This window comes from Sus scrofa, chromosome 15, assembly GCF_054392235.1.
Source record: "Sus scrofa isolate SSC_HxYL_T2T_F1_AM1 chromosome 15, Sscrofa_HxYL_maternal_Yorkshire_Landrace_v2.0, whole genome shotgun sequence".
Lineage (NCBI taxonomy): Eukaryota > Metazoa > Chordata > Mammalia > Artiodactyla > Suidae > Sus > Sus scrofa.
The window spans coordinates 152,228,514-152,253,161 of NC_139397.1; the positions used below are offsets into that span (position 1 = coordinate 152,228,514).

At 54.3% G+C, this 24,648-nt stretch overlaps 1 protein-coding gene across 1 annotated transcript in view; it reads left to right on the top strand.

The window, feature by feature from the left end:
- The window catches only part of TRAF3IP1 (TRAF3 interacting protein 1), a 48,758-nt gene extending 27,142 nt beyond the window's left edge, over positions 1-21,616 (top strand). The window contains exons 14-16 of the mRNA XM_021074958.2: positions 1,507-1,583; positions 17,330-17,553; positions 19,548-21,616. Of these exons, the coding sequence (XP_020930617.1) occupies positions 1,507-1,583; positions 17,330-17,553; positions 19,548-19,713 (467 nt within the window). The 3' untranslated portion in view covers positions 19,714-21,616. The remainder of the gene's footprint in view (positions 1-1,506; positions 1,584-17,329; positions 17,554-19,547) is intronic.
- Positions 21,617-24,648: the final 3,032 nt, after the last annotated feature.

Here is a 24,648-nt window from a genome sequence, read left to right on the forward strand (position 1 = left end):
TCTCTTGGCCGTACCTGCAGCTCCTGGAAGTTCCTGGGCCAGGAATCGAATCTCGGCTGCAGCTGCGGTGTAGACTGCCAGATCCTTAACCTACCGCACCTGCTCGGAATTGAATCCGTGCCTCCGCAGAGACAGCCCTGGGTCCTTAACCCACTGCAGCATAGCAGGAGCTCCTGGTGGTGGTTGCTCTGATGTCGATATGAATTCACGGTTTTTCCCACACTTGATGTGTTTCATTTCAGTCCATCTCGCTTAATGCTCGGTGGCCCGGTGTTTGGTCGGGAGCCTGGCTCACGTTACCTTCTGGGGGCCTTTGGACATGTCCCAGTAGACTTTGTAGCTTCCTTGTTTCCGGTGTGACAGTTTTCGGCTCGTTTTGTGTATTTTCCTGCCCCATGTCTCCAAGGAGCCAGGCCGCGCATGGCTTCTGGGTTGGTCATTGTTTGTAGGAGTTTTTTTTTTTTTTTTTTTTTTTTTTTGTCTTTTTGTCTTTTGTTGTTGTTGTTGTTGCTATTTCTTGGGCCGCTCCCGCGGCATATGGAGGTTCCCAGGCTAGGGGTTGAATCGGAGCTGTAGCCACCGGCCTACGCCAGAGGCACAGCAACACGGGATCCGAGCCGCGTCTGCAACCTACACCACAGCTCACGGTAACGCCGGATCGTTAACCCACTGAGCAAGGGCAGGGACCGAACCCGCAATCTCATGGTTCCTAGTCGGATTCGTTAACCACTGCGCCACGACGGGAACTCCTGTAGGAGTTTTCTAATCTGTTCGTGAGGAAGTAACATCCTGACTTTCTACTGGTGTTTCCAAGTCAGATGTATGGCTGCACACTTTTTCTCCTAAGTTCTCTCATTTGTGTACGTACATCTCTCTCTCGGGCCCAGAATCCTGGCCCCCAACACCGTCAGCTGTCTGCTGCCGTGATGCACACACAGCAGTTGAGAGCAGCCGCCTGGTGATTCACCACCACGGTGCCTGAAGACACCTGAGGGTTGTTTTTGGTGGGTCTGCTTGCCTTTGGCTCTCGGTGTGCAGGGCCTGTCAGGGGTGCAGGCCGGTGTCACTGTTTTCAGGTTAGGAAATAATTCTTCTCCGTTAGGTTATGCTTGCCAGTGTGACATTGCTGCAGTTACAGTTTCATTCTGCTTTCAGGTTTCAGGCTTTGAAATTTTTGATTTAATTTCGTTTTATTTATGTAAAATAGTCACATGATTCCAAGGTCAAATGTAGCAAACAAGGTTCTCTTCAAATGGCTTTTCTTATGTTTACCCCACAAGTAACCCTTCTTTAAAAAAGCAGACGCTGATGCCTCTCGCCGCGTGTGAAGGACGCCTTGCCTACCGTAGGCGGAATGGGTGGCTCTGCTCTTGTATCGCGTAAAGGTTGCTCGAAGTCAGGGTGGAAAGAGGAAGGATCAGAACCTAGTATATCCCCCCTGTTTGGACTAGGACAGCTTCTTAAGGCAGAGAATCGCTTTAACCTAAAACCACTGATTTTCCACAGGAGGACTTGTCAAAAAAATTTTGGAGACTAAGAAGGATTATGAGAAGTCGCAGCTGTCACCCAAACCCGGAGAAAAGGTAACAGAACGCAGTCGGTAAACTCTGGCATCGTGGTAGTCTGTTTCACACGTTTACTTTAAAACATCTTTCAAGTGTGTGGTCATCAGTGACGCCCATTTACATATTCGCAAGCCTCCCCCACCCCCACCCCACCCCAGGCGGGGGGATGGAAGGTTCAGGGCTTTTCTCTGTGTTCTTGCCTCCCTGGACCCACGTCCAGTCCTGTCCTGCGGGGGGCCTTGGCCTCCTTCCTGCCTCGTCTGTCCCTTCTGCTTGCAGGGTGGGCAGCTGTGCGCGTGGCCCTGGCTGATTATGAAATGACAGCCTGGGAAGTTTTCAAGCCTGGCTTTTCTGTTTTATTTTCTATTTTTTTGTCTTTTTAGGGCCACACCCGTGGCATATGGAGGTCCCCAGGCTAGGGGTCAAATCGGAGCTGTAGCCACCGGCCTGCACCATAGCTCGTGGCAATGCCGGATCCTTAACCCACGGAGCGAGGCCAGGGATCGAACCCGCAACCTCGTGGTTCCTAGTCGGATTTGTTTTCACTGCGCCATGGCAGGAACTCCCAAGCCTGGCTTTTAAATACATGTGCTATTTGTTCCTGGTCTCTGAGCCAACTTCCTTTCAGGTGTATCATGTGACTTTGTTGCGACCCACAGCCTCCCATCAGCCACTGCTTGGGGTGACCTGGAGGGAACACCTGCAGGCCTGGATGTGTGCCTGCAGTGCCACAGCTGTGTCTCTGGTACGGTGCCTGGAAAAAAAGTCTTCTTTTTTTTTTGCTATTTCTTGGGCCGCTCCCGCGGCGTATGGAGGTTCCCAGGCTAGGGGTCCAATCGGAGCTGTAGCCACCGGCCTACGCCAGAGCCACAGCAACGCGGGATCCGAGCCGCGTCTGCAACCTACACCACAGCTCACGGCAACGCCGGATCGTTAACCCACTGAGCAAGGGCAGGGACCGAACCCGCAACCTCATGGTTCCCAGTCGGACTCGTTAACCACTGCGCCACGACGGGAACTCCTCTTCATTTTTTTTAACAGAAGTTTCTTGATTAGTTAGCTTTAGCAGCAGCAAACAGTTGCCATAAGTTTTATACACACACTCACACAGACACCTTGTTTTCCCTCCGGTTGAAAGAATGGGTATTGGTTTTTGATAATTTTGTTTAAAGTGTCCTGGTTTGGCTTCAAGATGTGGCCGGCAGTGGCCGCTGGGCAGAAACTGCCACTAGGGGGCGCCCTTGAACAGCAGCCCTGGGCGTTCACAGCTGCCCCAGGCTCTTCGGAAAGGACGGGATGCCTTTCGTGTTGCTGTGGGATTTTATTGCATCATTGTTCTTTTCATGGGCCTGAGCCGTGGTCCCGTGTCCATCCGGGCACTGTTTCTGCAGTACTGTCGGAAACCTCGGGCGTGTGCCCCAGGCTGTTGCTGTAGGTAGCCTTTGAAGCTTCAGTTGGTTTAAATTTTATAGCTCTGTTGTTTATGCAGAGCTCACTAGGCCTGCGTTTCAATTTCCTGTGAGGAGTAAATTTCAGATGAGGCGATCTTTTGACTTTAGGAGATAAAAGGGAAAAAAAATGGTCTTGTTTGGTGAACATTTGCTGCTTTAAAAAAGTACAGTTGGGGCGATGTGAATTACAGTTGGGCGGGAAGAAGCAGGTGTCTCGGCTTCTTTGGTATATGTTAAACATCAGATTTAAATTTAACTTCTAAAAACATTATAATTAGGTTTTTTTAAAAAAAAAAATAAATGGAGGTGTCGAAGTCCTTCCTGCCCCTGCTCCAGGCTGTCCTCATGGGGCAACCACAGGCGAACTGGGTGTGACCCTCGCACTCTTACCGTGCTAGGTCGTGCGGGGCGCTTTCTTCAGGCAGCACGGGGCCCTCAGAGCCTGCCTGCTTTGCTTCCTGTCGATCTGGTCTCTTCACTGTGACGACGAACGATAGTCCAGAATGTTACTGATTAGACCCTTCTCGGGATGTTTTGGATGCTGCAGCCTCTCGCGGTTGTGAGCCGCGCCCCTGCGGGCCCCTGGACGTGTGTCCTGGCACAAGAGCGCGGTCGCTCCCAAGCAGCAGTCAGCGGCGTCTTCTCTGAGAGTCGGATAGGAAATAGATCAGGTTCAGCACTGCCGATGGAGCCTGCAAGCAGCCAGAGCCCGGACGCCAGTGTGGCTGCATTCACAGCAGCAGGACCCCGCCTGGGCCGGTAGTCTGTGCCCCCCCTGCTTCAGAGGCAGCGCCAGGCCTGGAACGGCTCTGCAGGCAGGACTTCAGTGTCCCCAGGTGCCACCAAGTTACTCCTCCTGGCGGCTCTGCTGATGTGTTCTCCCAGTGGGATGAGAGTCTTTTCCGCACCCCTGTGCAGCCACCTCCGGGACAGTGAACCTGCGCCCGGCCCTCCGGAGTGGCCCCTGTCCTTCCTTCAGCCCCCCACCTCCCTCCGTGCTCCCCCCGCCCCTCACCTGCCTCCGTGCTCTCCTGCCCCCCACTTCCCACTGTGCTCCCCCAAGCTCCCACTGTGCTCCCCCTGCCCCCCACATCCCACTGTGCTCCCCTGCCCCCTACCTCCCTCTGTGCTCCCCGCCCCCCACCTCTGTCTGTGCTCTCCTGCCCCCCACTTCCCACCGTGCTCCCTACCTCCCACTGTGCTCCCCGTGCCCCTCACCTCCCTTGGTGCTCCCCGCCCCCCACCTCCCTCTATGCTCCCCTGCCCCCCAAGGCCCAGCAGTGCTAGTCTGCCTTTTGTCACCCTGTGTAAGTGTGCATTTCCTGGAATTGTGCATGCGGGAATCCCCTGGTATATACGTCTCGTTGGGCCTGGCGCCCCTTATCCATCAGTCACCAGTTTGCGCGACAGCCCCGCCGCTGTGCCTACCAGCAGTCGGCTTTCCCGACCTCTAGGAGTAAGCCGGCCGCTGTCCCGAGCTTCCCCCGGGTGTTCACCTGTTTCTCAGCTGGTGAACATGTGGGCTGTTTCGAGGTGGGGGCTCTTCCAAGTGACGCTGCTGTGAACAAGTCTGCGTGTGGACAGATGCTTCCGCACTTTGCTCAGGTGTCCAAGCTCTTTGACTCGGGCTGGTTGGTTTCTTGCTGCTGCGCGCTGAGTGCGCTCAGGCTGTTCTGGGGACCTCCGTCCCGTACGCCCTGCTCGCACCTGCTTCCAGCCTGTGGCTTGTCTCTCCCTTTTCTTAACAGTGTCTTTCGAAGAGCAGAAGTTTAAAATTTGAAAGCCATCAGTTTGTTCTGTTCGTGGCTTGTGCCTTTGGTGTTGGGACTGAGCAGTCTTTGCCTGACCCTCAGTCTCAGAGGTTTTGTCACGTTTTCTAGAGATGTCACAGCTTTAGGTTTCACACGTCGAGTTCATTTTTGTAGAGTGTGAGCTGTGGGTTGAAGTGCATTGATATATGTTTGCATATGGCATCCAGATGTTCCAGCGTCGCTTGTGGCGTCGTCGTACTGGACAAAGATGTGGCCGTCCGGGGCTCTGTGGCTGTGCTCTGTGGTCTCCGTTTCTTTAGTGCTCATGGCAGCTCTGATTTGTCGCCGTTCCCTCTGCTGGGGCTGTGCGTGGACGGCTTGGTGCAGTCGCTGCTGGTGGCAGAACTCCTGATTCCAGAACCGTGACCTCCTGCACCTCACGAGGTCAGAGGTTATCAGACGCACGAAGAGCTCCGCAACAACCCGGATTGGGGCCCCCTACGTGGGGGCAGAATGCTCCGTGTAACCCCTCTCTTCCCAACCTGTGACTCGCTTAACTTGACGGCTTTTTGTAACAAAACCTTTCTATTTTGATATACAGCTGAGTCAGCCTTTTTCTTGATAAGCTGTTTTGCTCTCGTCTAAACCAGTCGGTCCGGTCCTGGTACCTCAGGCGGTCTGAGTAGTTCTCCTCTGGTAAGTCTCAGGCTTCCTTTTCCGCTGTGATCTCGTCTGGAGTTGGCTTCGTGTTGGGGGCAGGCGTCTATGTTTTCTCCCTGTCGTGGTGCTGCCCCTCATGGGCGTTTCTGGGTTCTGCTGTGTGGTCCGGCTTTGTGTCCTTTGTTTTGTGCCTGGGAAAGATGCTCTAATTGTCCCCTCACGCCTCCCCACTCCCCGGTTGTCCTGGCTCTTACTCGCAGATCTCTCTGGCTTCGCATGAATTTTAGAATCGCTGTGTGTGGCTCCCCTGGAAATCCAGTTGTGATTGTGATTGGACTTCTGTTCATCGTCCTTTTCCTTTTTCTTTTTTTGCTTTTCAGGGCCGCACCCTCGGCATATGGGGGTTCCCAGGCTAGGGGTCAAATCGGAGCTGCAGCTGCCAGCCTACACCACAGCCACAGCCACGCAGGATCCGAGCCGCATCTGCGACCTACACCACAGCTCATGGCAACACCGGGTCTGCGACCCACTCAGCAAGGCCAGGGATCGAACCTATGTCCTCATGGATACGAGTCAGGTTCTTTTCTGCTGAGCCACAACAGGAACTCCTCATCCTTCTTGACTTGACGCGCTCCCTCTTGGCCATTGTCTGCCCTCCTTTTGTAGCAAAGCTTCTCAGAGGAGGCATCTCCGTTTGGCTCCCAGGACAGTGTCGCCTCTGGTCCCCCTCCTCCCCTGCGCCGTTTCCCTCTCCCCCCGTGCGGTCACCCCCCCTCGGTTCTCTGACCCTGGCAGGTGCATGTAGCGCAGGCAGCACTGTAGCCCCTCCCCCCCCAGCGTTGCTGCAAGAAGGGAGGGCCGATGCAGGGGCGACCAGCAGTCCCTTCCTGGTGCTTCTCCAGGGAACTGCCTTTTCACCCACGTTTTACCAAGTCATGGCGAAAGAATGTTTCAAGACACTTTTATGATTTAAGAAATACATCTGTAGGTGTCGTTTCTGTCCGCAACTTTTGTGTCTTTTTTCCTTCGCAAGACTTGGGGAAACCGTGGAAGTAGCTGGACGTCCTCCAGCAAAGGTCAGCCTCGGGTCTGAGCTCCGCGCCCTGGATTCCCGCTCCTCACTCTGGCTCTTGATGGCTGTGGGGTTCACTCTTTCTTGCCTCCTGAGTCACAAACACAGCTCATTTATTGTAGTTTTATGATTTTAAACAATATACTTAAGACCATATTTCCCTTTAATTATGCTTTATCCTTAAATTTCGAATATTTTGAATATTAAAAATTCCTCGGTTATTAGTTCTTCTGTAACACGCGGCCTATTTAGGAGTGTGGCTTTTAGTTTTCAAACATGAGGGTTTTTAAAGTTTGGGGGGACGCGAATGTAACTGCACATGGTCTGTGTGATGGTGCCTGTGCTCTGGGATTGACACTTTATAGTCCGTTCCTAGAGACGCTGGGCGCCTGCACGCCCTGTCCACTCTCCACATTTGGGGTCCAGACCTCAGTGCACCCTGATTTCACAGAGGCGATGGGAAGTCTCGGCCGTACCCGTCTCTGGTTGTTGCCGATTGATGCGTGTTCGTCTCACCCTGCGTGCGTGTCTTCTCTGTCTCATTCCGAACTTCCCGTGGAAGGAGTTCGCTCTGCTTGCACCTAAGTTGTGTGTGCCTTTCATTTGGGCGCTTTTTAGTTTTTGGAGGGAGTGCGTTTTGCATGGCTGAGGAAAGACGTGCTTGTCGCCTGGGCGTCTCTGCAGCCGGTCTTTGAAGCTGCGTCGGAAGAAAAGCCAATTCCCGCTGCGCGGATGGACGGGAGGCAGCGCGAGGGACTGGCTGCGCGGGTCGGGCGCGCCGAGGCTTCTCTTTCCCCGACTGCCCCTCGCTCTTTCCAAGAGCGGATGCCAACTTGCTGCAATCGCCGAGCATTTTCTTCCTGCAGACTCATGACGTTTTTGAGGAACAGCCCGAGAGCAGCTTTATGGCGGAGTTTCTCATGCTTCGACGGCGCTTGCTCCTCAGTCTTTGTAAACGCCGGTGCTTTGGAGGACGGGCCGGCGGCGTCAGAGGTTCCCTCGCTTGAAAGGACTCTTGAAAGGCTTCTCTCTCCTGATCTTTCACTGTCCTTGTACACAGTCTTCTCCTGGCTGTTTTTTCATTTGCTCTGTTCTGTGAAGGTAACATTCAGGTGCTTTTTCTTTTCCTTGAAATGCTTTGTTTTGAACTAGACTCAGAGCGATTTCTCTTCCTGGGTTTTTTCCTCTTTGTTTGAAGTTCTTGTGTGTTGACTCTTCATCTTCCCGGTCACGTAGGCTGCGTTTTTCTGGGTCTGCTGGGGGTCGTACGTGTCTTCACATGAGACCCTGGGTGTGTGTTTCTCTGTCCTGAAGGAAAGTGGCACAAGGGCCTCGGGGGCGCCCACCCATCGGGAGCGAGGAGGGTGACTCTTTAAGAAGCACTTACTGGGGCAGATGAGAGCCTGTTGTATCTTGAAATGGCTCTTGATGGATAAAGCGACCTTATAAACATAGTATATTTTCATTATGGTAAACAGAGGGTAGCTAAATTCTTGCATGAGGGTCGAGAATTTCAGTCCTACTCTCTTTTACTTGTGATCCGAATAAGCCTTCAAGTTATTTCTTATTTTGCTCACTAGATGGTGCACTTTCGTCACAAATTCCTTAACCCTGTTGGGAAAATGCCCTTCCAAATCCCCGCCTTACTGAAACTCTGCTCGGGATCCCTGTATGTTTCGCTTGGAAGTTCGTGGTCCAGGTGTCATTGGATGGTCTCTTGCTGGGAATATCGCTCCTGTTTACCTTGTTATGAAGGAAGTTAAGAAGGACATACGCTATGATATTTCTTCATCGGTGAGACCTCTGTAGCTAAATGGGGGGCCCCTGGGGTTGATTTTAACCGTGAAGAGTTACAGGGTTTTGTTTGTTCTTATTTTTTATTTTTTAGGAAATAAGGTGACAGTTTTATGTCCCCTAATAGCACAGTGTTTTCCCATATGTAGGCTCTGTGTTTTAGATTTTGGATATAAAATGTAATTATCGCCCCCAAATTATCAACAACGTCACTTAAACATAGGTACAGATGGGCACCATAAATATGTTATAGGCCATGGAAATGCTCAAAATGTCAACGTAAAGTTTCCATCATATGTTTGGAAACAAAGCATGATGCGTCTGAGCTCTGGGAAGATGGCTGAGAGGACGCAGGCCTTCTCCGCTCAGCCTGCGATGTGGTCCATGATGTGGATCGGGGAGCTTCTCCTGGAAATGTTTGTATGTGACTTAAGAATTTGGAGTATGAGAATCTGATTAGCTGTGGTCTTTTTCCATTTTTTTTTTTTCTCTGCACCTGCAGCTTGCAGAAGTTCCTGGGCCAGGGATTGAACCTGTGCCGTAGTGGTGACCACGCCGGATACTTAATTTGGTGATTAGCTATAGCCATGCAGACATTTCCAGATTGAGTGGGCATCATCTTCTCTTGAATATGTTTCTTCAGTGAACGATAATGTGACAAATATTTTACTTTTGCTCAAAATGTCAGCTTAAGGTTTATATCATATCATGTCCATCACTTTCCTAGATCTTAGCCAGTTTTGGCCCGAGAAGTAATTTCGGCCTTAATTCTATCCATACCCTGTTCTGTGCTTTGCATTAAAAGATGTCTTTAGTTTGACGGATTGACAGCCTAGGTCTGTAGATGTCAATTCGGTTACAGGTCGCGTGGGCCCCGCTGTTGAGGGATATTCACTGGGACCCATTCCCGGATGTGGGAGGGGCCGTGCTCTAGAAGCCTCAGGGCAAACATCAGGTGCTCAGGACGAGCATTCAGACTGGATTTAGTCATACTGGCTGAAAAATGAGTGCAGGCAGTAGACTGGGGCGCAGAAGGTAGACGAGTAGGAGGTTTCGTCACCAGTCCCAGAAGCTCCGGCTGCCAGTCTGCAGCTCCATTGCCAGAAGGGGTCGGCTGACGCTCGGCCCGATTGAAGAGTAATTCTGTCTCGTTTGAGGAGGTGTGAAGGCTAGAAGTATCCATGTGACATCACGAGATTGCTTTTTAAGGACAAAAGAACCTTAGAAAGCAGGGCTCACCGGGAGTGGCCTCAACATCTGGCTGAGCCCCCAGCTGCCCCACAGCACAGCCCCCGGCAGCCTCGTGGGCAGGTGCTCAGGTCGCCAGGGTGGATGGCGGTTCTGCAGGCCGAGGGCCGGGAGACCCCGTTCCCCACGCACTGTCTCCTGTCGTCTCCCTTCTCCGGGGCCCCGTCTGTTACCACCAGCAGTGGTAACCACCACCAGCTCTACCCCTGGGTTCTAGATCCACGGGTCCAGCTAACCTCAGACAGAAGGTATTTGGAGAAAAAAATTCCAAAAAGCAAAACTTGCATTTGCCGTATGTGGGACTCTTTACATGGCACTAATTACACAGCATCTGCACTGTGATGGGTGTTCTAAGTAATCCAGAGGTGATTTCAAGGAAGCAGGTGGTTTTACATGAGGGACCCAAGCATCTGCAGATTTTGGCATCCGTGGGGGTCCCAGTCCCTGGATACCGCAGGACGACTGCCTGTTGAGGATGCTGAGGTCTGGGCGTCTGAGGGCTTTGCGAGGTCTCAGGCCCCAGGCTTGGGCCCCAGCTCTTATTTGGCTCCAGGCCGGAGGGTCTTCGTGCAACAGGGCAAATTGCCTAGTAACTGCCTTTGGGGATTAATGGTTAATTGGGGTGTGATCATTTTATCTGGTATTTTTAGATAAAACTTTAGAAGGCTAAATATGTAAAAATAAAACTGGAACCAGAATTACAAGATTGAAGCAATAGGCTCCATAGAACATGATAAATATTTTAGCAAGGCATTTAGAAGAGCAAATTCAAGTAGTTAATGGAACGGAAAGGAAAGCAAAATAATCTAATAATCTTAATGGTCCTTTCCAGAGCTGAGAGTGGAAAGGCACTCGGATTCATTTGCTGCTACTGCCTATAACATGGGAGGCGATTACAAAATGGAAAGCAAGTGAATGGAGAGCCTTGTGGCCTTTGAAACCTTCAGGTGTATCTGCTCAGAGCAGTCTGTACGTTAGAGCTGTCCAGAGGTTGGGTTTTTTTTTTGTTGTTTTTTGGGTTTTTTTGTTTTGTTTTGTTTTGTTTTGTTTTTTGTCTTTTTCCCATTTCTTGGGCCACTCCCGTGGCGTATGGAAGTTCCCAGGCTAGGGGCCAAATCAGAGCTACAGCTGCCGGCCTACACCAGAGCCACAGCAATGTGGGATCCTTAACCCACTGAGCAAGGCCAGGGATCGAACCCGCAACCTCATGGTTCCTAGTCGGATTCGTTAACCTCTGCGCCATGACGGGAACTGCCAGAGAGCTTTTGTTAAATGTTGGGTCCTGGGCCTGCCACTGACCCACGGCCCCCTTTGGGCAGGATCCCCACACGAGTGTGTTTATAAAATTCCCCAGTGATTCGCATGTGCCGCCAGGCATGAGCGGTGCCTTTGCGCTTCTGCCGCAGGTGGTCCCTGATCCCTGGAGGAAGGAGGCGGAAGCCGCTTAGCGTGCAGTTCTGGTTCCTGCCCACAGGGCTGCGCGCACACACACGAAACCCTCAGAAGACCTGGGGTCCTAATGCTCGGGGAGGAGGGAGCCTGTCTGCTCCCTGGGCCCCCGGGGTGGTGGCAGTGTCCCCTGGGGCCCGGCTCAAGTGGGTGGGGAGCTGTGGGGTTGAGGCAGATCTCAAGGCATCATCCTGACCCGTGGCAAACACCCGCTGTCGCCTGCTCGCGGCCCGTGTGCGCCGAGCACGGCTGCTGCTGCGTCTTGCTGACGCGAGGGGGCGGGGCCTGTTGCCGGCAGGTGCCCTTCTTTTTCCATCCGTCCCCTTGCAGCCAGGTTTCTGGGTCAGAAGCAGGGCTGGTTCTTGTCGGCCCCGACTTTGCTGAGCCCAGCCGCTCCGAGCTCCGTCCCTCACCGCAAGGCCAGATCATCCTAGCAGCCGTCGGTAAGCTGTGTCTGCACACACCTTCTAATCTCTGAGCTCCTGAAAGATGTGAATAACACATACAAAATTGTAGAGAGATTAGAGGGATGTCGGTGTAATGAAAACGATGAAAGGGTGTTGATAGCTTTGCTGTCCATGAAGGTCTGTTTATTTATTTGGGCTTTTTATGGCTGCGCACACAGCATACGGAAGTTCCCACGGCTGCAGCCACCGGCCTCCACCACAGCCACAGCAACGCCAGATCTGGCCACGTCTGCAACCTACACCACAGCTCACGGCAACGCCGGATCCTTAACCCACTGAGCGAGGCCAGGGATAGAACCCGCAACCTCCTGGTCCCTAGTCAGATTCATTTCCACTGCGCCACAACGGGAACTCTGTCTGTTTTCTTTAATAGTCAGTATTTCTTCTTCACGTGTGCTGCCATGTCCAGGAAAGATTCAGTCGTTTCATTACGTCACAGGAATTGAGACGCCAGGTGTCGTCCCGTCTCTTAGGTTAGGAAGCTGAGGTGCAAGAGCATTTGTCCAAGGCTATGCAGCGAGTAAGTCGCAGAGGTGGGGGTGCTCGGCCCCCACCCAGGCAGTTACCCTCACACTGTTTAACTTCTCAAAGGTATCTTCCGAAGCTTCCTGTTGCTGCAGTGAGCAGGTTTTACCATCGGAAGGGTTTCCGCAGCGCATCCCTGACTGGGAGCAGCGGTTTCTTGCCGCTGCCGGGGTTCGGGGTCATGACTGCAGCCGTCGGGTTGCGGAAGTGCCGTGGGAGTCTGTGTTCCTGTTCGTGCGCAGAAATCAAGTGCTGGCGTGTGAAAGAGCGTTGGTGTCAGCCAGCGTGACCACTTTAGAAAACCGCCATGTCACGTCACCCCGTTGAAGACACGTGTGCCCATTGACCCAGCAGCGGCACTTCCGTGGCAGCCCCTGGAGGGTCCTGTGCCCGTGTGTCCGGGGACAGAGATAGAAGATGGAATTATTCAGGGTCGCGTGGTTCGCAGTGACCCCCTGCCAGGAATAGCCCGTTTCCATCGCTGGAGAGCGAGGGTAACTCGTGGGACGTTCGTGTAAGGAAGCAACCACCGCGGTGCAAAGAGCAGGACGCTGGTTACCCCCGGCCTCACTCCGCGACTGGCTCTTAAACCCGGCAGAGGAGGCCGACCCACGCGGGTGTGCACAACAGGCGCACGGGTCGGCGCGCAGCAGAGCGGGTCCCACACGCCCAGACGCCGTCTCCACGACGGTGGCCTGACGGGCCCGGGCTTCGGGGACCCTGGCGGGGTTGGCGGTCCGGACCCAGGCGAGGACTGCAGGCGTCGCTTTGTCATGTGGCGAAGCTGGACGCCCACGTCTCCGGTGCTTTTCCGGGGGTGTGAACGGCTGCAGTGTTTGGCCACAGGCTGTTGTTCCCTGTGCGCTCGGGACACGCAGTCTGAGCCGCAGGGGAGGCCAGAGTGTGGTTTCCAGAGACGCTTGATGACGGGGTTTTTCTGGATGAGCAGGACCCTCGGAGGGTCTGGCCGAGCAGCTGCCCCGCTAGCCTCAGCTCTGCTCGGTCGCCCGCGGGTAGGCGTCGTCCTCGGCTTCTGAGGAACGCGCGCTTTGACAGGCCGTCTATAGGTGACTTCCCGAGGTCACGGGAGAGTGTGTTGCTTCAGGCAGCTACATGCGTGGATTTATGAGCCTCCCCCGCCATCAGTCTTCTTTTACTGGGTTTGCTTACTGCAGGGGAGAGGCCTGCGCAGGGGTGTCTGTGACCTTCAGCCCAGCGTGGGGGGGCCAGGGTCAGACCCCGACTCCTGCTTCTGAGAGACCTCTGCAGTAGCTGGGGTCAGGCTTTTCAGCCTCATTTGAACCCTAGTACTTTATTCTGAAGCATTGCATCGCAATGTAATGAAACACAGCTCTCTGGTCAGTGGTTCTTAGGTGTGTGGCTTACAATAAATACTTGTGAATTTAAGAATCACTATGAACAATAAATACTTGTGAATTTAAGAATCACTGTAAACGTTTCTGGGAACAAGTGTGTGTGTGGTGAATGCAAATAATAGTAGGTCCCCAAAGTAAGGAACTGTTCAGCTGGAAGATCGAAGTGCATGTGTGAAGGGGCCAAGTGCCAAAGCCCGCTGCGGGGAGGGGGCGGGGGGCACAGGAGGGCACCTGTGTGTCCCCACGACGCAGACGGCCGCCACGCTCTGTGTCACCTGTGGAACCCGATCCCGGGGCTGGGGTGCCACACAGGAGCAGTGGGCCGCCCAGCGGGGCTCCGAGCAGATCTCGGGGCTCGGAGTCAGCCTTTGGGTGCTGAGTCGTAAGGTCAGATGTCACGCTTGGGGTTATTTATGTGAAGCAGGTGGAGACGGGGAAGGGGCCGTGTCAGGGAGGAGGCGAGTGAGTTTTGGGGAGAGCTCGTCTGCCGGAGGCTGGACCTACAGCCTGGTCGTCGGTGCCAACCACACAGCAGCGTGTCTTCCAGCCTGACTGGGAGTCCTTGTCACCCGGGAGCTGACGCGGGGGCCTGCGCCCTGGGCCCTGTGCGGGATGAATGTGCGGTCACGGTCACTGCCGAGGGGGGCTTTGCTCGGTGTGGGGCACCCAGCTGCCTCTTCTACATTGTCCCGTGTCATCTGACCTGCAGGGGCGATGGGACTATTTCCGTTTGACCAGGAGGAAAGCGAGGTTCCGCGAGGTCGGGCCTCGTCCCGGGCCGGCGGGGTAGGAGGTGGCGGGGCCGGCCTGCAGGGCGCGTGTCCTGACCACGCGCCACTTTGCCACGCGTTCCCCCCCCCCGCCCTGTGTCCTGGGTCGTTGTGGGTCCTGTTTTGTGTAATGATACAGTTGCGTTATTTTCCCTGCGTGGTGGGTGTGGTGGCGGATTCTCAGGCTTTACCGTGCGTGTTTAAAGTCTATAGAGCAAGGGTGTGTATTGGCTGCATTTTCCGGGAAAGTTGCTGGTGCAGCAGCACGGGCTCCATGTAAATCAGAGGCTGTCCTGGGTGGGGTGTGCTTTTGCAGGCGCCGTCAGCGCTGGGCTTGCCCAGCCCACCGCCACTTGCAGTGCCCGGTTGAAAAATGCCAGACTGCTGGTGTCTTGCAGCAGCGTGTTTGCAGCAACAGTGAAAGCCTCCCCCGCGATGGTCACCCCAGCCCAGGGACACTTGTTTTAAATTCTTAGTCTCTGAAAAGTAAAATTAGAAACTTTAAGATGAGTGGTCCAGGTTCTGCTTGGTGCTGTGACACCGAAAGCCGGACCGTGACAGGTAACCTTCCAGTGTCTTCACGCCGTAACACGCCTGTCTTAGAAGACGTGTATACCTGTAGGTCTCCGTCCTGAGCTCCGTGCCCTGAACACGTTCGTGTTAGAGTCAACGCAGTGCCAGACGCATGAGAATGACTTAATCATCGTTGCACATGGGTTTAAGTAGAATTTAAAATTTCTCCGCTGAGTCGGTAGTCAGTTTTAAAGACAATACATTTCCCCCCGGGAAAGCAGTTTATCGTCGTGTGGATTCATCCTAGTCATTTAGCATTTTAATTTAAGGGCATTTTTTTATGGCCACTCCCTCTTCCTCAATTAACTTATTTGGAGATAACTGTAGATTCACGTGCAGTTATAAGAAGCAGTAGATCCTAGAGACCCCGACTCAGTTCTCTCCCCGATGGCATCTGGCATCTTGCTGGGTGCAGGATTGCAGCTGGATGCTGGCCTGATAGAGCGAGACAGGGAACCCCTCCGTCATCACAGCGTCACAACCCTGTTGCCTTCTTATGGGCACCGCACCCCCACCCGCCGCCCCAACCCGTCCCGAACCCCGGGCAACCACTGGCCTGTTCTCCGCCTTCTGTCTGTGTCACTTGAAGAGTGTTAGGTCAGTGGAGTCTGGCAGCGGGTACGTGTTGAGACTGGCTTCTTTCACTCACCATCCCTCCCCGGGGGTCCACCCAGGCGGTGTGAGAATCGGGGGGTCCTTCCTGTTCACTGCCGAGTGGCGCCCCGATCCAGATCCAGCGTTGTCACTGCCGTGTCAGGGGTTCCGTCCCTGGCCCAGGAACTTCTGCGTGCCGTGCGGCCGTGGGCACTGCCAAAAAAAAAGGGGGGGGGGATTGCAGTCAGGCCTGCGTGGAAGAATCTCCTGACCCTTTTAGGGATGAAACGTTGGTCCACAGAGGCAGGGAACCTGTTGACCAGAGGCGGTCTGTCTTTCCAGTACCAGACCAAACAGTCGGTTGGGCGCACTCGTGAGGCTCTGTCTCTGGGTCCTCTGTTCGGAGCCGTTGACCTGGATGGCCACGCTGCTGCTCGCTGTGGCCACGTCGCAAGTCCTGAAATTGGGCAGCCCGGGTCCACCCTCTTGTTTCTTCTCTTTCAGGATGTCTGAGCTGCGCCAGTTCCTCGGTTTCTGTGTAAATTTTAGGAAAACCTTGTCCGTGTCTGCACACAGTTTGGGCTTTTGTTAGGACTTGTGTGGGTCAATTTGGGGAGAATGGACGTCTTTGCTGCTTTGACTCTTACGAGGCAGGAGGGCCGCGTGGCTCTCTCTCTTCGCTCTCCTTTGATTTATCGCATCTGTATCATGCAGTTTTCAGTGTATGCAGATTCTATACATTTTTGGTTAGTTTCCACCTGTTCCTCTTTTTTCAAGCAATTACGAGTGGCACTGTATTTTTAATTTGGGGAACCCGTGTGTTCATTGCCAGTGAATGGAAACACAATTGGTTTTTGTGTGTTTTTCTTGTGTCCCGCAACCTTGCAGGACTCGCTCATTCTGTGAGTTTTGTCTTTTACTTCTAGTCCCGTTCACTTAACACTCTCTGCGTGCCAGGCGTTGTGTTAAGGGTGTGTTTTCCGAAGCCCAGGAGTTGCTGGAGCTCGGATCTTCACCTGTAAATTACATATTCTCTCCATCTCTTCGGTGGGCAGATATAAGGAGGCCCTATACGGACCAGATGCAGGGTTCCTGCCCTCCTGGGGCCTATGGTCTGAGACCAGAGCTAGAAATGACGTGAGTGGTCATGTAACTTAGTAAAACAAGTCTAAAAATACAGCAAGAAGTTGATTCGTTGTAACTTAGGGCCTCTGCCTCACACCATAGTGGGCAGGACGGGGCCATCTCGTCCGCCTGTGTGGAGTGGGAGCCCCGGCAGGGCCTGAGCCGTGTGCGTTTTCCCAGGAAAGGTTTCCCAGGCCGGACTGCTTGCGGAGTCTTACATCAGTTTTTGAAATTCAGAGACGTGGCCCGAGGTAAAAACTCTCATGCAGAGAATTCTAAATATTCCTTGAGGAGGAGTCCAGGACTCTTGGCCAAACCGAATGAAGTCCCCCAGCCACCACCAACCTCACCTCTGTCACCTGCTGCTGTACGAGGCCTCCCCCGCCCTCCCCAGCCCTGAACCAGCGCTGCCCACAGGGCCCAGGCCCCACGGCCTCTGCACCTGCCAGCCCTGCCCGCCCCACCAGCCCCCGCGGTGCTGCTGGCCGCTCTGCACGCGCGCTGCCCTGGCCAGCCCCCCTGTCCTTTGGCCTGCTCTCCCGCTTCAGCCTGGCCAGCTGGGTTTCAGAGGCGCCGAGGAGGTGTGGTCAAGGAGGGGAGGCAGGGCCAGTTCCCCTGTCCAGACTCTTTGGGGTCCTGAGCTTTTGTAGCAGTGACCGCAGTCAGTTTCTGGTCAGTTGGGAACCAAAACTCTTACTGGGCAGAAAGGTGCCCCTTGGAACCGGCCCTCACCGGACGCTGCCGAGGGGCGCGTGCAGGGCTTGGCACCCCAGACATGCTGCTGGCCGACCTCACGGTCCCGCAGCCCGGGGTCTGAGCCAGCACTGTCCCCACGCGGGCCTGTTGGCCCTCGGCGAGCCCCGGGCTGCCCAAGCTGAGTTTCTCTTGCTTCCCCTCCCGCCGCTGTAGGAAAGGGTGCTCGTCTTTGAGTCGGCCTGGAAGAAGGAGAAGGACCTCGCGTCCAAGGAGATAGAGAAGCTGCGCGTGTCCATCCAGACCCTGTGCCGCAGTGCGCTGCCCCTGGGCAACATCATGGACTACATCCAGGAGGACGTGGATGCCATGCAGAGCGAGCTGCAGCTGTGGCACAGCGAGAACCGGCAGCACGCCGAGGCCCTGCACAAGGAGCAGAGGTGCGGGGGGCGGGCGGGGAGGGCGACCCCCCCGGAGACCACCGCCTCGCCCTCGCCCCCTCTCGTTGGTCTCAGAGCCCGCCTTTCTGTGCAGCAGTCAGGAAGGACCTGCCGCCTTGGCTCACCGGCAGGATGCGTTCAGACGTTAAAGACAGGAGGCTTTGCAGTTTGGATGCCGTATTTTTTCATGTGTCTCATCGAAATGCCCCGTTTTGTGGCTGTTTGTGATTTGAATGTGTTTTCCTCCGAAAGAAACGCCCGTGAGCCCATGTGGAAGTTGCTCCTGCAAGAGAAGTGGACTAGCCACCGGAAGAGGTGGAGCTTAGGGAGCGTCTGGCACTCTGTGTGCGTGATCAGTGGACCTGGCCGCAGGCAGCTCTGTCAACTGCTAACTCTCTTTTTGAGAAAACGCTTGAATTGGCTCGGGGATCTGTCTGTAAGCCCGTGTAACTAAAAGTTCAATTATAGTGAAGCTCTGCTATCTGTTACTAGTCTGCTTATTCTTAAAAGTCCCTTAAATTTAGCGGCATGACAGAAGTAGGCGGTCCCTGAGAACTTTTTGGTGCCTGTTCTGACGAGATAACGCGTCAGCCCTTGGCGCAGGTGGGGGGGCCTTTTTTTTTAGGGCCACACCCACAGCGTATGGAAGTTCCCAGGCTAGGGGTCGAATCGGAGCTGAAGCTGCCAGCCAACGCCACAGCACGGCAGCACGGAATTCAAGCTGTGCCTGCGACCTACATGACAGCTTGCAGCCACTCTGGATCCTTCACCCACCGAGCAAGGCCGGCGATCAAACTTGAATCCTCATGGATACTAGTTGGGTTCATTACCGCTGAGCCCCAGTGGGAACTCCTGTTGGCACTTCTTACATTTTGATTTAAGGTATTAGAAAGTATCTCCCCAGACATTTGCTTCCTTACAGAACCTGATTTTGCTTTATGTAGGATGGTTGAAAACTGTCACTGTTTTTGGTTATATTTTATTTTGTATTTATGTGCTTTAAAAACCTCAGGTGGGTTTTCCCGCTGTGGCCCAGCGGGTTAAGAACTCAGCTGTAGCAGCTGGAGGCTCAGGTTGCTGCGAGGTGGGGGTTTGATCCATGGCCTGGCGAAGTGGGTTAAAGGATCTGGTATTGCCACACGTGTGGCTCAGATTCATTCCCCAGCTCGGGAATTTCCATAGGCCATTGGGTGTGACCATAAAAAAAAATTTTTTTTTAATGGAAATAGGAGTTCCCATTGTGGCTGAGTGGGATAAGAACCTGACACAGCCTCCGTGAGGATGTGGGTTAGAGCCTGGCCTCGTTCATTGGGTTAGGGATCCAGTGTTACCGTGAGCTGTGGTCTAGGTCACGAATGCGGCTGTGGTGCCGGCCAGCAGCTGCAGCTCCGATTTGACTCCTGGCCCAGGAACCTCCATATGCTGCAGGTGCGGCTGTAAAAAGAAAAAGAAGAATACATATGAAAACCTAACGGGAGAGGTTATTTTTGACTTCAGCTTTCTCGGGTACATTCTAGACGTTTCCTAGCATTTAATCCAGGAACTCAAAGGCCTCCTGACTTGTCTTGAACAAGCGAGGCAGAGGGGCCGCCGCAGGAAGCCCTTGAAGCTGGAGCGCCTCTCCGGGAGGTGAGGGCCCGTGGGCTGTCGGCTCGGGGTGTTGCGGGCCCCGGGCTCAGCTCCCTGCCGTCCTCAGGCCTCTGCAGCATATGCGCCTTCAGGAATTCGAGCCCATTCCTTTAAGAAACATAAGCCTCCTTTGTGTAAAGTCCATGTTCGACTTTGCTTTTGGTTGTGGTGTGTGCATGCACGTAAGAAAAAGATTCCTCCCAGGCGTGCAGTTCTCCTCCCTTTATGTCGTTCTCCAAGAAGGGTTTGGTTTTTACCCTTTTTCTTGGGGTGCCGTGTTGTCGCTGTCTTTCACTGTTTTGGTCAGGGAGCAAAAACCCAAAGCGAGCAAGACGCTCACGAGCCCCTGGCTTTGTCTTCCCCAGCATCACGGACTGCGCCGTGGAGCCCTTGAAGGCGGAGCTGGCCGAGCTGGAGCAGCTGGTCAGAGACCAGCAGGACAAGATCCGCGCCGTGAAGGCCAGCATCCTGAGGAACGAAGAGAAAATCCGGAAAATGGTGCACAGCATCAACTTGAGTTCCCGACGGTGAAGGCACACGACGCCGAGGACTGAACGTCGCTGTCCTCGGTGTGCGAGTAAAGCGGAGAAGATAGGACGGCGTTTCCCCTGAGGTTTCGGGTTGGAGGCAGGGAGCGGGGTTCGCTGTTAGCCCGCTGACTTTCCGCGCCTGCAGCCCAGCTTATTCCGTGTCTGAGAAGACCGTGCCTGCCCACCTTCCTCTGGCTAGCGTGCTTGCCAGTTATAAAGAGCTCTGCAAAGCGCCCGTGCGAGAAGTGTCTTTACGGGCCTGTCCTGGTATTTCTGCGGCAGGCTGCTCTGTTCGGTTCTGTGCCGGGTCCTCTGGCGGGAAGCCCAGGGCGTAGGAGACCTTGACCTTGGACTCAGCCCAGGGAGGGCTCCTCTGCTGAGCGAAGGAGGCTGCACCTCCTGACGAGCACTTGCCAGGGAGGCCCGAAGAGGAACCCGTTGCATTTTCAGCTCATTTCCACTTGGAAAGGCTTCGGTTCCGCTCACGTCCTTAGAAGGTGCCTGTGGCCTTCTGTTTTCAGCCTCTTGGGAGCTGCATGCGCTGCTTCGTGTAATTTTCCTCTGGGTCTCTGCTCGCTCTGGCTTGTATTTCCAGCCCTGGCAGTTCACACACTTGGCAGGGAGCCCTCGGAGTGGCTTTCACGGCTGTCGTCTGCACGGGAGCTCGTCACAGGCCGTAGCCTCACTCTCCCCAGCATTTACCCTGGCCTCCCCCACGCACCTCCCAGCATAGCTGGAGGGAGTCCTCGGCCCTGCAGATGGGGGGCTGCTCGCCACCTGTTCCTTCCCACAGGCGCACACCTGTGCCCCGAGAGGCCGGGAGCTTGGGGGAAACTGCAAAAGGAAGATTGTAGCGGGGGCGGGTTTACTGAAGGTGTTGATGTTACCATTTTTTAAATTGTTTTTAAAAGCAGAAGGTTTTTTTTTAAAGCATCGTTTACGTGTAGTTTTCACCACATGTGCTGTTGTAAATGCTAAGGCCTGAGGTTTGCGGGTGAAGACTCCCCTGCCTGGAGACAGGGGTCCTCAGGTCTGGGACCTGACCCTTTGCCTCTAGATACCGCGTGTACCGCGCAAGCCAAGGAATTGCCTGAGGAAGCTTTGTTTCTTTAAAAGGTCAGCACAAAGGGCACAGGTAAGGTTTTCTTAGGGTAATTTCCAAGCTGGACCTGTTACAGGGAGGTCGTGTGATTTTCTGAGCTGAGTTCAAGATCAGCTTATTAAGATCTGGCATCTTGAAACACCGGTCCTTTCCCCGCTCTGCACGGCGCCTGGGATTCTGTTGGATCAGATGGCCCGACACCTGTCGTTGGGGGAGGGGAGGCGCGTCCGCTCCCGGCCTTCCCTCGCGTGTCCGTCCTCGGTCCCTGCGACGCGGCCGCAACCCCACGTGGGCCCTGTCTTGCCCCAGGTGAAGCTGTCTGCCTTTTCTCAGTCTGTACAGAAGAGTAGAGTTTTTGTGGCAAAAGAGTGCAGACCTTGTATGCGAGTAAAATTTTGTATGAAGTAGTTGATCAAATTGTATCATAAAATTTATTTTTCTTTTATACATAAATCATTACAAATAATCACCTATTTTTCTATAAGTGCATGGGTTGCAAGTTCGGTTCACACCTGGAAAAAGCATTTATAAGCGTTTGGATTGTTTAAATGTTAAAGTGTGTGCGGTTTGTTTTTCACTGAAGCAAGTTCAGGGAACTGTATCTTTTCATTCATATTGTGACAGCACTTTTCTGTATAAATGGAAGTTCCTTAGGGCAGATAAGCATTTATCAGAAACTTTAAGATCGCTCATGAAGTTTTAGAAAGATTCTGCATGAAGGTATTACTGTATCTTTTCAAAAATGAATTAAATTCCGATGTTATTTATTGTTTTGATAAAATACACCAATGGGATTATCACATGTTTTCCTCTGGTCTGTAAGTTTTCAGAAAGTACTGGATTCATACATCAGAAATTTTGACTTAAAGGGTGAGCTGATACTAATTTATATTTAAAGGAAATGTGTCAACTTTTGAAAAAAGTAGTTTAAAACTAAAATTCAAGCTTTCTGCTTTAGTATTCGTACAGACTTTTCTTTCCAGTAAGCAACTTAAAAAGAGGAGTGGCTGGAACCTACAAGGCGGGACGCTGTTCTTTCGTGACGCTAAGTGCAGGGTGGCGGGGGGTTGTCGGGAATCTGTCGAGTGACAAGCGCCCCGAAGGGTTCCCGGGCCTCTCTCCCTGCTGACGACGTGTACCTTCTGTTGACCCGCTCAGCGTCATGGCTCAGGGGCGAGAGGAGTGGGCAGCTTGTGTCACGGTCGCAGGCTCAGGACGACCGGTTTGCTGGAGCTCCCACAGGCGTCGGGTTCAGGACGAGGGCGCACAGAGCGCAGCGTGGAGGAGGGGTTTCTGCACAGACCGGGCCTCCCCCACCCCAGCACTGGGGTCTCCCACCCACCCCAAGGAGGCGGAGGCGGAGCCAGGTCCCCCCCACCCCCATTCCTCCTGCCTCTCGGGAGCCCCCCTCCCCCACCCCGACTCTGAGCGGCCAGGTGGATCTGATGCAGAGGAGCAGGCGTGCGCCTGGACGCGCTCTGCCACGGTGGGGCCTGTGATGCATTTGCTCATAAAAGGGCTTTGTGCTTTTCTAAAAAGTGTTTTAGTCAGTACAGTTTAAACAGGGGGGCAGAAGGAGGCCCCCAGAAGAATCTTCTGCTGCTGGTTATCTGATTTCATCAAGGGAGGTTAGAAGGACTTTTAAATTTTTTATTATTTATATGTCTTTTTAGGGCCGCACCTGTGGCACATGGAGGTTCCCCAGGCTAGGGGTCAAATTGGAGCTACAGCTGCGGGCCTACACCACAGCCACAGCAACATAGGATTCAAGCCACATCTGTGACCCTCACCACAGCTCACAGCGGCACCAGATCCTTAACCCACTGAGTGAGGCCAAGGGTGGCACCTGTGTCCTCCCGGATGCTCGTCAGATTCGTTTCTGCGGAGCCATGGCAGGAGCTCCGGGAAGGACTTTTTTAAATTCTGTGAGAGAAAAGACATTTAATGGCTTTTAAAGCTGTGCAGCTAGGGTTTATATCCATATTTAGTGCTGACTTTCAGATTGATTATCAGCTTCTTAAATCAAGCAAATTGGTCTTTCTGGTAGAAAATGTGGTTCAGGGGAGTTCCCTGGTGGCCTAGCAGTTAAGGATCCGATGTGGTCACTGCTGTGGTGCAGGTTGGATCCCTGGCCTGGGAACTTCATGTGCTGTGGGTACAGCCAAAAAAAAAGAAAGAAGGAAAATGGGGTTTGGAAGAAAGTTAAGTCCATGAGTCACGGGAGGCCGAGCTGCCGCGCGGAGGAAGGAACAAGGCTTTGGGGACGAGTGCTGTCCAGGTCCCAGATCCTGCAGGTTCCCAGCAGCCTGGCGCCTGCTCGCAGAGCGGCCAGCACAGCACGCCTGGGGTTACAAGGTCCCGCTCGTCGCTGCTGGCGAGTCCGGCCCGCTCGCAGAACGTGCAGCCTGCGCCAGGTTCCAGCCCTGGGTTTTCAGTTCAATCCCCGCTGCAGTCCTGTTCCCGGTTGCAGCCTCAGACTCCCCGTTCTGTCCCTGGGAAAGGCCTTAGCATCGCTGTCACCAGGAGGGACAAACAGAAGAACCCTCAGCCCTGCCATTCAGAACCTTCATCCAAGCCAGTACTTTGCTGGCTGGTGACAGCCAGCGTGTGTGGGGACTCTTGTGCTAGACACGGGAGAACATGGTGCTGCCCGGCCCTTCCTGCCCCTGGGGGTGCGGCCCCCTCGGGAGGGGAGCTGTGGTCCCATCTGCTCAGGGCAGTGGCAGCCGAGCCTCTTCTCAGAGCGTGGTTATTTATTAACCCATCCCCCCACCCCCACCTGCAGCAGGGTCCCCTTGTGGATGACAGACAACCCGCCCCCTCCCCATCTGAAACCTACGCGTGGTGGCGGGTGGCTGTGGAGGGCGAGTGGGGCCCTCGGGGCCACAGCCCTGCCGCGACGGTGAGGTCGGAGGGCCAGGTCAGGGCGCGTGCGGTGGAGCCACAGCTCAGCCACGTGGCAGGGTTTCTGCGTCCCCGGGTCGGGATGCCCACGTGTGTCTGGGATCCGTGACCGGGAGGACCTCCCCCAGAGGCTCCTGTCTGGACCGGCGTCGTCCCGAGGGACCCAGGGCCTGCTGGACCCCTGCCTGGTCGGGGTGAAGCTGCGGGAAGTGGGTCTGTGTAGCGTGTGGCCGGCGTGGCAGACCAGGAAGGACAGAGGCACCGAAGAGTTTTCCCAGGACGTGGGGAGAGGGAACCGGGCTGGCCCTGACTTGAGAAGAGCAGCGGGGGGACCGCGGGGCCCCACGGGTGGACTCGGAAACCTGGGCACAGCTTGATCTCAGGAGTGCCCCTGGAGAGGAGGCCCGGCTGGTCTGAGAGCACGGGCCAGAGTCCTGTGTCCCCTGGAGCCCAGCGTGCCCCCAAGGCCGGCAATACTGTAAATGTCTCTTTAAGGACGAGCTCTCCTGTGGCTCAGCGGGTTAAGGGTCTGGCCTTGTCACTGCAGCGGCTCAGGTCACTACTGCAGTGTGGATTCGATCCCTGGCCCAGGAACTTCCGCATGCCCCTGGCACGCCCGCCCCACCCCCCAAAAAAAAGGGAAAAGTATTTTGACTGGTAATTACGTGTCAGTATCCTTAATCATTCTAAATTTTCGGATGTGGCATAACTGTAGTTTCTAAAATCGGGCTTCTGTTCTGTTCCAGTGGGGAGTAGGTAATATTAACATGGATTAATAATGCAAGTGACGCAAAAGGTCCACACTGAGCCGTCTCCCCCTCCTGCCCACCCTCCCTGCCCCTGCAGGCGGCCGCTTTTGTGGCCTTTTCCTCTATGTTTCTTTAGTGAAATGCAAGCAGACAGGAATACCTATCTCTATGCCCCCCATCA